General features: G+C 44.4%; 1 protein-coding gene across 7 annotated transcripts in view; it reads right to left on the bottom strand.

The window, feature by feature from the left end:
• Positions 1-1682: 1682 nt before the first annotated feature.
• C13H9orf43 (chromosome 13 C9orf43 homolog) overlaps positions 1683-12733 on the bottom strand; it is a 36100-nt gene continuing 25049 nt past the window's right edge. For 3 of the 7 annotated variants that reach the window (XM_075946374.1, XM_075946375.1, XM_075946376.1), the window contains 8 exons: positions 12339-12514; positions 11587-11734; positions 11151-11223; positions 10841-10899; positions 10556-10598; positions 7155-7237; positions 6145-6214; positions 4780-5963 (listed from right to left, as the gene is read on the bottom strand). In XM_075946374.1, coding sequence (XP_075802489.1) covers positions 5734-5963; positions 6145-6214; positions 7155-7237; positions 10556-10598; positions 10841-10899; positions 11151-11223; positions 11587-11734; positions 12339-12514 — 882 coding nt within the window. In that variant the 3' untranslated portion in view covers positions 4780-5733. Of the gene's footprint in view, positions 3956-4054; positions 4288-4779; positions 5964-6144; positions 6215-7154; positions 7238-10555; positions 10599-10840; positions 10900-11150; positions 11224-11586; positions 11735-12338; positions 12515-12733 lie in introns of those variants that run through there. The other 4 variants (XR_012907515.1, XR_012907516.1, XM_075946378.1 and 1 more) reach the window with 4 other exon arrangements.

Raw genomic sequence — 12733 nt, 5'->3', positions numbered from 1 at the left:
TCCACATATGAACTGCTGGAGCACCCAGAGAATCTCCATGACACAGGGCAGTGATATCTGAGGAGCTCAGCGAGGATCCAGTATTGATGGTGTGGCAGAAGTCCTTGAAGCAGTCCAATGACTCCTCGTAATGAACACCTGCCTGTGAAGCCTGTGGGCAGAAGGCACACTGCGTGACACGCTGCAGCTTGCACCACCACCACAAACAAGTGGGGAAAAGGGAGGAGCAGAGCAGTGCGTGGGAGCTGGAACTGGAGACAAGCTGTGACAGGGTGATGGAGGAACAGGTTGTTTCCCAGTAGGGTCCGCAGGGTGGGTGCAGCAGCCTGGAGCTTGGGCCGACTCAGCCCACGATCACCCTGGCTCTGAACAGTGACAGGATGCTCGAGGAGAAGAATGGCCCATTCACTGGATGGGACCTCCGTGTTTCATACTTCTCCCTGAGTCCATGCTGGTCAGTGGCCCGTGTTCTGGCAGAGAGCCATGTGGATATCTTGGGCTGTACTGCACCACTGGAGACCAAGCAGAGGCCCTTTGGCGAGTGCTAATTCTGGAGACCACATGGATGATCGTGGTCCATGCTTCTGCCGGAAACCATGTTCTAGAAGTCCAGGATCTGTGTCCCCACTGACCTCAAAGGGCGAGGACTTTCCTCCTGCCGAAGTATTGATGATTGCAGATGAACAACTGAGAAAGATAAGCGTAGAAGGCTTCTGAACAACCCCTCCCCACCAACCACCCCATCAAAGGGAACTCTTAAAAACTGTCTTAAGGATGCTGATGGTTTCTGGTGGGGGTGTAGGTGGAGAAGGACTCAGCTTTCCTTAGGGACCACCAGGAGTTTGCTCCATTGAGTAGATGGACAACACAGAGTGGACTTTTTTTCCTTTCTTCTTTTTCTTTGTGTGTGTGGAGGTGTTACAAGGAAAGGGAAACAGACATGAGAGAACTGGGAGCTGAGCAGGATTGAGGCGCATGATGTGAAATTCCCCCCCAAAAAAGGTCAATAAAAATATTATGCTTTTAAAAAGAAATAGAATCTAGGATGAAAATCATTAGAAATAGTTAAGAGAATTATAACCAAATAATTATAAAAAAATAAGACCCACATTCAAAAGGAAGAGGTGGAGATATATAGGTCAGGGGTAGGCCATTTACCTAGCACATATGGAGATATATAGGTCAGGGGTAGACCATTTACCTAGCACATATGGAGATATATAGGTCAGGGGTAGACCATTTACCTAGTACATATGGAGATATATAGGTCAGGGGTAGACTATTTACCTAGTACATATGGAGATATATAGGTCAGGGGTAGACTATTTACCTAGCACATATGGAGATATATAGGTCAGGGGTAGACCATTTACCAAGCACATATGGAGATATATAGGTCAGGGGTAGACTATTTACCTAGCACATATGGAGATATATAGGTCAGGGGTAGACTATTTACCTAGCACATATGGAGATATATAGGTCAGGGGTAGACCATTTACCTAGTGCACGTAGTTCTAAATCCAATCCCTGCTACTACAAAAACAAACAAACAAATAAACACTAAAATCAACCACCTGTTTTCTACCTTAAGACACTGGGGAAATAACAAACAGCCGAAGCAAACAGAAAGAAGGAAATAGGAACAAGAAGGCTGGAAACTCATTTTTTAATGGAAAAAAAAAAAGGAAAACCAAACCATGCTCTTTGAAAATAGAAATCATGCTGACAAATCATTAGCTAATCAACAAAGGAAAAGAAACAAACAAAAAAGGAAGCCTCAGTTCTGTTCCTACTAATCAGGAATGACAGGGGGACTTGAGCCCAGAAGTAAGGGAGGATGATGTGCTGAGCACCCAGGAGGGTGAGGTGGAGGATGGAGACTTCAAGGTCATCTTCAGCTCACAGTAAGTTACAGGTCAGGCTAGGCTATAGGAGAACCTGTCTTAACAGAGAGAGGCAAGTGTAGGAAGAACACAGAGACATTACTGCCAACCTTACAGAGATAAAAGATATCATAAGAAATAACATCTATATACATCCAGGCAGTGATGGCACACGCCTTTAACCCCAGCACTTGAGAGGCAGAGGCAGTGGATTTCTGTGAGTTCAGACCATCTTTTCTACAGAGTGAGTTCCAGAACACCTGAAACCACATAGAGAAGCCCTATCTCAAAACACTTCCCCTCCCCAAAAAGTGGTTACAAAAAATAAAATATATAATTGTGTGCAAAGAAATGACAATGTAGATAAAATCGACAAACATTTAGAAACTACAGAAACAGATTAAAGAAGAAACAGGGCTGGAAAGATAGCTCAGTAGTTAAGAGCACTGGCTGCTCTTTCAGAAGACCTGGGTTCAGTTCCCAGCGCCAACGTAACAGCTCACAAGCATCTGGAACTCTAGTCCCAGAGCTTCCAAAGGCACTAGGCAAGGACATGATGCACAGACACACATGCAGATAAAACTCCCAAACACATAAAATAAAGATAAATAAATATTCTGGTGACGTAAAACAATGGGTTGAGTTCATAATTAATAAACAATCAAATAAATAAATAAAAAACTATTCCAAAAGAAAAGTCCAAACCCATATTGCTTCATTGGCACATTCTACCAAAAGTTAAAGAATTTAATGTCTTCACCAACTTTCCCAAAAAACAAAGAATACCAACAAATAAAAACATAATATACCACTTATTATAATGAGTCTTTGATATCAAAACTAGGGACACCACAAGAAAGGTACATCCAAGAGGGCTATAGAGCATGGCGGCTCAAGCCTATAATCCAGCTGCTCAGGAGGCTGATGCAGGAGGATTGTAAGTCTGAGGTCAGCCTCCGCTACATAATAACTGATACACCAGCCCAAGCTACAAACTAAGATCCTGCCTTTAAAAAAAAAGCTAGGAAATTGAATCCAAAGACTTAAAAATAGCCATATACCACAATCAAGTAAAATTTATCTCAGGAATGCAGGTTGGTTTAATAGCCAAAGAAAAAATCCATGTGATATATTAACAGAATAAACAACCAAAAATATATACTCATTACAACAGAAAAAATTTACAAACACCAATGTCTTTTCACAGTTAAGGAACAAAACAATTCTCAACAAGCGAAGGACAGAATTTCTAATCTAACAGACTCCTATGAAGAGACCTATAGCTAACAACAACCTTGTGGCAAAAGAGTGCATTTTTTTTCTCCTAAGGTCAAGAACAAGACAAGGATGTCTGCTTTCACCACTTCTGCTAACACTGTACTAGATGATACGGTTAGACAAAGAAAAGCAACGGGCTGCCGAGAGAGCTTGGTGGTTAAGGGTGCACAGTGCTCTTGCGGAAGACCCATGTCAGACAGCTTACTTCACAGCAGTTGAGGGTGTCTGCACAGGACATGCACAATCTCACCCCAACTTTTTCTTAAATTTTATTTAATTGATTGTGTTATCTGTGGTTTGTAGGTATGAGTGCAGGCAGATATGAACCACGTCATACACATGTCGGAACTCCTCCCACTGTGGGATCGGAGGACCCAGCTTGGGGTCTTCAGCTCCACACAGCAAGTGCTTTCACAGCCTGAGTCATCTCACCTGCCCCTGTCCTATTACAGGATCCAGGAGAAGAGTATAAAACCAGTTCTACTGAGTATGTTTGTGCGTGGAAGAATTATAAGTCAAGATACCACACACTTTCCTACTTGATCAGTTGTGGTGTTATGAATAAGAATGGCTCCCATAGGCCCATACATTTGAATATTCGGCCCCAATTGGTGGAACTGTTTGGGAATGATTGGGATGTATGGCCTTGATGGAGGAGGTGTGTCACTGGGGTCCAGGCTCCAAAGAACTCGCACAATACCCAGTGCTCTCTCCTCTCTCCTCACACTCTCAGATCAAGACGTGAGTTCTCAGTGGTTCTTGCTGCCATCATGGGCTCAAAGTCACCAAAACTGTGATAACAAATTAAACATTTTGTTTTATAAACTGCCTTGGTCACTGTGGCTTATCACAGTAATAGAAAAGTAACTAAGCCACCAGTCCATACTCACCATCATGTAAGCCTCACAGCTTCGGGAGATGCCACACCTGACAGCCTAAGTACACAGCGTTCTTCATGGCTCGGGCTCCTGCAGATGCTCCAGCCCTCATGCCCTCTAACCTCTTTCAAGCGCCTCAAACCCAGCAGCACACATATAGCTGGCAGGCTCAGGAAAGAGCCTTGCAGAGGTCATGGAAGCAAGTGTGCGACCATTTAGTTAGGGAATTCTAGGGTTCCAGACACCTGGGGCCAAATACAAAAGAAATGAGACTTCAAGAAGGTATGCTTGGGAGACACAGGGGTCAATATGATCAAAATACATGGTATGCATTATGAAGTTCTCGAAGAACTTTAAGAGTTACATTTTTAAAAGAAGGTAAGCTTGTCATTGGTCTTATAGACTTCTCCGTCCGTGAAAAACAACATTAGTTAGAAAAACAAAACAAAGCAAGAGTAGGTCTTTCTAAAGTATGTGGTCCAACCCAACCAATGGCCTTTAAAAAAAAAAACTTACCAATGCCCCAGGTAGAGTTTTGCTATATTATATTATATTCCCTTTACTTTTTATGCAATTTTGAAATTTTACAGGTTAAAGGATTTCAGCTTTTAATAGTAAAGGTTTTTTTATGGGCTAAACACAATGGAAAAAATTTCATCCAAAAACCAAGTTAGAAGGCTCCTGAGACTCTGGAATTCTGGGTCTTTATGAACATTGAAATTTCTCTGAAGACTAGATTTCTCTTTTTTTTTTTTTTTTGGTTTTTCGAGACAGGGTTTCTCTGTAGCTTTGGAGCCTGTCCTGGAACTAGCTCTTGTAGACCAGGCTGACCTCGAACTCACAGAGATTCACCTGCCTCTGCCTCCTGAGTGCTGGGATTAAAGGCGTGCGCCACCACTGCCCAGCATGACTAGATTTCTTAGAAACTAGAAATTTTGTTAAGTTCTTTAGAGTTGGAATGAATTCTAGGAAAAGAGAAAGAAAAAATGAGGGGGATGTACAAATTAAAAGAGATTAGAGCATACTGAGAAAATGTAACTTATAAATTTTATTTGAATTCTAATACGAATATGTCAACTGTAAAAAAAACTTAATAAGACATGAAAATTTGAATGTGCTTGGATATGTGAAATCAAGCGATCAGTATTAGTTCTGTGTAATGAAATAATTTTTGGATTTTTAGTGCTTTTTTTCAATATTGAATTATTTGTAGCTAAGATGAACTCTAAGGTGGGAGCAGCCCACAGTGATTCCCACTTGATAATGGTGCAGACCCCGTTACCAAGAGACGGCATCTCCAGGGAATGAGCAGATTATGTAGGGATATTATAAAGGTTCCCATAGCTGAGTCTAGCTTCCTACCACTACAAAGATTTCAGAGCAATAAAAGGGACCCAGAAAACAGACACAAGGAAGCACCTACCTCCTCTCTTCCTGGAAACAGAGAACACGTCCTTTGATAAGGGATTGGGTTTAATAGTGGAAATAATCTGCCCTGGAAAAGTTTCCTATATTTAGCGGAACTAAGGTGTTTTTTTTTCTCACTCATTTTGGAGTTGTAAAGCAAGTGAAAAAAGCAAGGTCTCTAAGCCCTCATCCTGTTGGAGGAATCCAGAGAACAATGTCCAAGGTCATTGTCCTCAAAATACCAAGAACTGTTCTGGTAGGCTGCCCCGTATAACATCCCCAGCCTAAGCATCCAGAGACGCCTCGCTCTGCGCCCTAGAAAGATGGTTCTCCTCATCTTCCTCAACACTGGCCTGAAGAATCCTCAGCAGTTTGAGATCAGGGTTCCAGCCAGTTCTGTCCAAACTTCCAGACATACTCCTGGGACTGCTGTCTTGGCTGGAAGGAAGCATTCCCACCATAGTCTCATCCACATCACTCATGTCCTTGTAATCTGACTCAAATATTACAGGACCTAAAAGAAGACCCAACCATTAATAGCATGGGGTATTTCTCCCAAATAACTGTAACAAGAGGCATTTTAGAACAGACTGGCTCTCTTTAGGACCCTCCTCCCCCCATCTCTGCTCCTCCTCTCCAGAAAGTCAGCCATCCTAGCCAGCACAGGGTCGGCTCTCCCGTTCTCAGGCACTTACTCTCTGGACTGCTGTAGTAGTCTGTGTAGTAGGTGTCCAAGTCATATGCCACTGAGTCATCTATGGAAACCTAAACTCATGGGGGTAAGCAGAAGAAATGTAAATCTAGCAAATCAAAGGAACTTTCTGAAAGACAGTTTTCTTGGGGAAATTAACATCTAAGGCAGAATAAAGAGCCCCAGGACAGAAATCAAGCCTTTATCACATTCTTTGTTTTCCAGGCCACCTAGATGAAGCCAGGGCCCACTTATCCCCATTTCCAGGAAGCTTGCCTCCAGAACTGCCAGACTGCTCTCACCAAGAAAATTCACTCCTGGGAATTTATGTGAAATGGTGGCTACTTTAGTCAATAAATGGTACAAGAAGTAACACTGTTTTATGGAGTGTCTAAAAAAGAAATTAGTAATTAAAAAAACCGAGAGATGGCTCAGCAGTTAAGAACATATATTGCTCTTGCAGTGTTCAGTCCCCAGCACCCATGTCAGGAAGCAAATAACTACCCACAATTCCAATTCCAGTTCCCAGTGATCTGATGTCCTCTTGTGGCCTCTCTCTCTCTCTCTCTCTCTCTCTCTCTCTCTCTCTCTCTCTCTGTTTCTCTCAATAACATAGACATAAAATAAATGTATTTTCAAAATATAAAAAGTGACTACTCTTTCAATAAGCACTAATAAATTACATAAAGAGAAATCATAGGTGAGAACACAGGCAACTTGGCTAATAGCCCTCCCTCCAGGGGCACTGAATGATCTCAAATAAGAGAAGAATGACGGACTATGCAGTCAACCCTGACTTATTGGAAACCACACATCATGGCTAGGCATGGTGACATGAGCTTGTGATCATAATCTTCTGGAAGATCATCAAGTATGAAGTCATCCTGGGCTACATAGCAAGATCCCATCTCAACAAAAAAAGGAACTGAATAGGTATCTCTGCCTGTACTTTGATATTTGCTAACAGCAGGAGGGGATCAAAACCGGGCTGTAGGGGTCTCGGGGCATACTCACATGCTTCACGCTGACTTTCTTCCCCTCCTCTTCCTGTTCCTTCTGCTTTTGCTCACTTTCCTGTCTTGATGGGATTCTTGTGCCTAGTAACACAAAGTAGGTTCAATCCTCTTCTTATTGGCATTTCATGCCCCACTGCTGGACTTCTGGCTGACCCCTAAAGTAGCTCCCTAGGCAGGACAAGATGAGGCCTTGCTGGCAGATAAAGGGAGTTAGACCTTCTAAATTCCATTTCTGTCAAGGAGCATCTTTTTTATATAACTGATGTATAAAAAATATTGTATATCTATTTATGAGTTTCCATATGATGCTTCAAAATATGCATACACCATGTGAAGCCTTCTGAGCTGTTTGTGGTCCTGTCTACCTAGGTTGTAACCACATCTACTAGAGAATAAAGCATATGCCAAGAGACTCAGTGCCAGCAGTGGTAAGGCACACAACACTCAGGAGGCAGAAGCAGGTGAGTTCCAACTCAGCCTGATCTACCTATCGAGCTCCAGGCTAGCTGAGACTACACCATGAGAACTTGTCTCAAAAAAACAAAAAAAAGTAGGAAGAGGACTGGAGAGATGGCTTAGTGGTTAAGAGAACTAGTTGCTTTTTTTCCAGAGGACCCAAGTTCACATCCCAGAATACACAATGAAGTTCATAACTATCAGAGCAGAAGGAGAGAGAACACGAGCAAGGAACTCAGGACCACGAGGGGTGCACCCACACACTGAGACACTGAGGGATGGTCTATCGGGAACTCACCAAGGACAGCTGGACTGGGTCTAAAAAAAGCATGGGATAAAACCGGACTTGCTGAACATAGTGGACAATGAGGGCTGCTGAGAACTCAAGAACAATGACACTGAGTTTTGATCCTACTGCACGTACTCGCTTTGTGGGAGCCTAGGCAGTTTGGATGCTCACCTTACTAGACCTGGAAGGAGGTGGGAGATCCTTGAACTTCCCACAAGACAGGGAACCCTGACTGCTCTTCAGGCTGCTGAGGGAGGGGGAGTTGTTTGGGGGAGGGAAATGGAAGGCAGTGGCAGGGAGGAGGCGGCAGGGAGGAGGCAGAAATCTATAATAAATAAATAGATAGATAGATAGATAGATAGATAGATAGATAGATAGATAGATAGATAGAAACTCTAGTCCCAGAGCATCCAATGTCTTCTTCTGGCTTTCTTGGGCACCACATCCACAGGGTCCACAGGTACACATAAACATAAAATAAAATTTAAATTTAAAGAGAGAGACACACGCCTCTTTGAGGCCATTGCTGGAGAGGCAGGAACCAAATAAAGTCCAATCTCTTTATAACTTCTGACTGAAGCAAGAACCATAGAACTATCCAAAGAACTGAGACAGAAGTGTAATGTTCAGTCTATGCCCATTACAGGATGAGAAAGTTCATGTTGTACAGGGACATCTCAGAAGTCATCAAAGTGATGAAGCAGTCCAGGATTTCAGGAAGAAATGTGCCAGGTGAGAGGAAAAGTCAAGTCTTACAACTGGAAAATACAAGAAGAAAGCAATACGTAACTTGCATTCAACAAAGGCGACAGACAGACAGAGACACAGAGACCCAGAATTCCTCAAAGAGGTGCAAAGTGGATCCCTGCCATTATCAGCAGCAAAAGAAACTGGATCTCTAAGGCAGGCATGGCAGTGTACGCCCGTCATCCCAGCACTTAGAAGCAATGGAAGAAGGATCGAGAGTCTGAGGTCAACCTGATCTACTAGTGAGTTCCAGGCCAGCTTGGGCTACACAGTGAGAACTTGTCTCAAAAAGAAATCAAGAGGCTGCTGCTATCTCGGCTTCCATCCATGACTATCCCTGTGAGAATGTGACTGCCCTCCTCTGGGGATACCCCAACAGGCCCATAGTAGTTTCTGAATTCAGGCCCTAGGGTGTTTCTTTTACATACACAGTTTTCACAACCACACCCTGAACGCACCCATCCTCTCTTTCTCAACCTTCTCTAGATGAACAGCTTCCAAATATTCTGCTGAAACAGAGCACGTATCATGCTCCCGTGAGCACTGGTTCTCAGCTAAGTTCACATTAGCAGAACTGGGAAGCTTTAACATACCTGGGTCCCCAATTCTAGAAATTCGAATGTGGGTTCAGGATGGGTGTTAAGTTTTAAAAAGCTTCTCAGGTGGCGTCAGTGTGTAGTCAGGATGGACATACTGACCTAGGACCTAAAGGGCAAATACAGGTGCAGAGAGTCCATGTAGGACTCCACACTCTCCCTTAAGCCCTCATAGCCACTCTAAGCAGTTACACTAGGCAAGATGTGTCTTCATAGGCTACTCTCAATTCCAGGAATCCTTTCCCCACATCAGGATCCAATTCACACATCGTCTTCTCTGTAAAGTCCATCTCAGGGAGGACAGCCACTGCTCTGAGACCGTAACTTAGAGAGGCATACCAGTCACCCAAGCAAAACAGCTCTTGTTGGGAGCATCAGGAAGAAGCACAAAAGGTACCAGAAGAGAACTGTGGGAGTGATCATCATGGATATGAACTCCCAGGCTAACAGATAGAGTGATCATCATGGCTATGAACTCCAGGCTAACAGATGGAGTGATCATCATGGCTATGAACTCCCAGGCTAACAGATAGAGTGATACAGAGAACGTAGGACACGAAGCAAAGCAAGAGGACGGCATCTTTCTCAGGGACGTCTCACCTGAGCCCTCTCAGGACCCCAGATTCCACAACGAATTCTGAGAATTTGGTTGTTTGCAAAGTAAAGCCAGAAATACACAGTCTGAGCAAGGCAGAACAATCTTAAAAGATTCTAGAAGAGTCTTCCTTGGCCTTTCCTACTCTGCATTCAAGCTGAGAAATGTCAGCCAGACAGTGTTCCATGTACCCTTCAGTCATATGAGATCAGAGTTCTATAAACAGAGGTACTATTCTGGGTTTCAACATCAACACCGGTTTAAAAAGGCTGCCTGTTGAGCACTGGCTACTGTTGATACAATCTGTTGACGACCCAGTGAGCCCCAGAACTCTCCAGCTTTTGGTAGGGAAACCAGAGGGCTCTTGAGAGACAGGATCTGTCTATGTAACCCTCAAACTTCCAACCCTCCCACCTCAGCCTGTGATGTACTGGTAGAAGCTCTGAAGAAAATACAACTATGAACCAGCCATCTCTCGAACGCCCGTGTGAAGCAGACATATAGCTAACCTGCTTGTTCAGTTACTAGTTAGTTCAAGGATGACTCGGGGCAGACCAGTCAGCCAGACTGAGTATTTCCAGAACAATTCTGAATGCCTGACAAAGGCAAGTTTTACAATGACAAAAGCATGCCTGACTGCTGCCTTCACTACACAGCCCAGGACGCCAGCACTTGACTGAGCAAAGGGAGGGTTACAGACGTCAACCTGTACATACTAGGCTCTCTCTCCACATCACTCTTGACTGTCTTCTTAGCCTCCTGAAACCAACATAAGGAACTGAATTAGGACTTTTGGAAGCAAAGAAAACTTTTGCAAAAAGAAAGATATCTGGGTAGTAATGTCATATCCACACCTGACAGACAGGGGAGAAAGAACTTAAATGACAGCCAAATAGTAATGTCACACCACATCCGACAGATAGGGGAGAACCCCTCCTCTCAGTTACCCCTTCCCAGTCCTCACTGTACCCCCACCCAAGAGACTTCCTTCACTACTATACCTGCATTTCAGTAGAGGTTTTCACCTTCCTCTGCTGCTGCTTCTGCTGCTTCTTGTAACCTGGTAACCAGAGAGGCCAGCTCAGCCCTCTCCCCGACTGAGAGCCCACACCTTCTGCTAGGCTACCTACTGTGACCTGCCCCACTATGGTACTCTGCTTCCCTGGCCAGGACCAAGCAAGAAGCTGCTCTGAAACTGGAGTCTCCTGAGTTCTCCGCGTGACTCGGTGTGACTGTGGCAAGAGAGAGACCTGAACATGGACCAAGTGACATGAGAGAACACAGTGGCAGGGGCCGACGGGAGGATGGTACCTGAAGATCCTTCGGCTCTCTTCAGGTTGTACTGCAGCTTCTTCAGATGTTCAGGGTACCTCAACGATGGTCTCTGCCAGAAACAAAACGCACAAGAAGCTCCTGTGTGGGTCTTTCTCTGCCCCAAGCACGCACTGGCCTAGTCTATAAGCATGTTTTGAGAAACAGGTGTTTGGCAGCAGCTTTCTACCAAGGTCCGAGGAAGAAAGGAAAGGAGTTGAAAACAGGGTCCAGAAGACCCAGAGACATTGCTCCCCTTGCCCCTCTCCCTATACTGGCTTTCACTCCCATATAATCCAGCCCTCCGCTCTGCAAGGCCTGGGCCCAAAGTTGCAGGGCAGAACGAAGATAGCAGACAGCCAAATCTTCCTGTCTTAAAGACAGATGGGCATGACTTCCTTGTAGGCCTTCTCCTCTGAGACACCATGGCTCTTACTTGCAGGGTCAGGCGGTGCACAGTTAGATACATCTTAGAAGAGAGAGCGCTGTCGGGGCGGGTCCTTTCCAGAGGAAGATTCTCTTTCATCTTGGCCAACTCTATCTTTACCTCAGGACAAGTCACGGTTTTCTCATGTGCCAAAATGCTAAAGAGGACAGAGACATCTAGACAGTCAGCAACTTCTCAGTTGGCTCTTCCCAGAGAAAGTTCCACTTGGGCTCTATAAAGACTTGCGTGGGTCTCTCTCAGTAACATGTCTTCCACTCAGTTAATGGCTGACTCTATACCAGATTCCTGTGCTTTATACCACTAACCCCTTACAGCACCTAAGGACAGACATTATCATCCTCCTCAGTTTGCAGATGAGGAAAGCTAGGCAGAAATGAGCTAAGTAAGTTACCAATAATTCACAAAGCCAGTTAAGTTTCAATATGCAATTCAAAGGCTGTCACACGCCAAACTACACACACCATTATACCTCCCAAATGGACAAATGTCCATAATTAATCAATGGGGGGAAAAGGAGAACAGGAATTCAAATGAGAGGCCACCTAATAGGCTTAGCCTGGAGCCCAGTGGACAGTCAGGGCAGGAAGAATGGTGGCAGTGATGACTGTCACCCTGCATGTCAGTAATCCAAACAAGTAGGGTCAAGCTTGCTCCCTGTTCTCAAAGCACATGGCTCTGCCCTTTTCAACTTCAATAAAGAGCAGGGCTCTGGCTCTCCTCACTGACTCCATAATACTCACCACTCCTTCAGGAGATCCTGGGGAAGCATGTCCACTTGGGTAAATAGAGGTATGGCTTCGGAACTTAATTGGTCAAATAAGTGCACTGGGGAGGGAGGAGGCACAGTCAACCCCGGACTTCTCGAGTGTGTTGACGTATACTGCCTTCCAGAAAAATACAGAGATGGCTTGCTTGTCTGGAAGAAACCATGCAAGTCACTCTCTGAAGCATTCTCCTCCCAACATTCCACCCTGGCAAATGAAACTCCTCATTTCCAGACTGTGTCAATTTGATTGAATTAAAACAAACAAACAAACAAACAAAAACAAAAAAAACCCCACTGAGGTGAGGCTGAAGAGATGGCTCAGGGGTTAAGAGCAGTGGCAGCTCTTCCAGAGGTCTTGAGTTCAATTCC

This window comes from Microtus pennsylvanicus, chromosome 13, assembly GCF_037038515.1.
Source record: "Microtus pennsylvanicus isolate mMicPen1 chromosome 13, mMicPen1.hap1, whole genome shotgun sequence".
Taxonomy (NCBI): Eukaryota; Metazoa; Chordata; class Mammalia; order Rodentia; family Cricetidae; genus Microtus; species Microtus pennsylvanicus.
The sequence above is the reverse complement of the archived record's forward strand: the minus strand, read 5'-3'. Positions and strand labels throughout refer to the sequence as shown.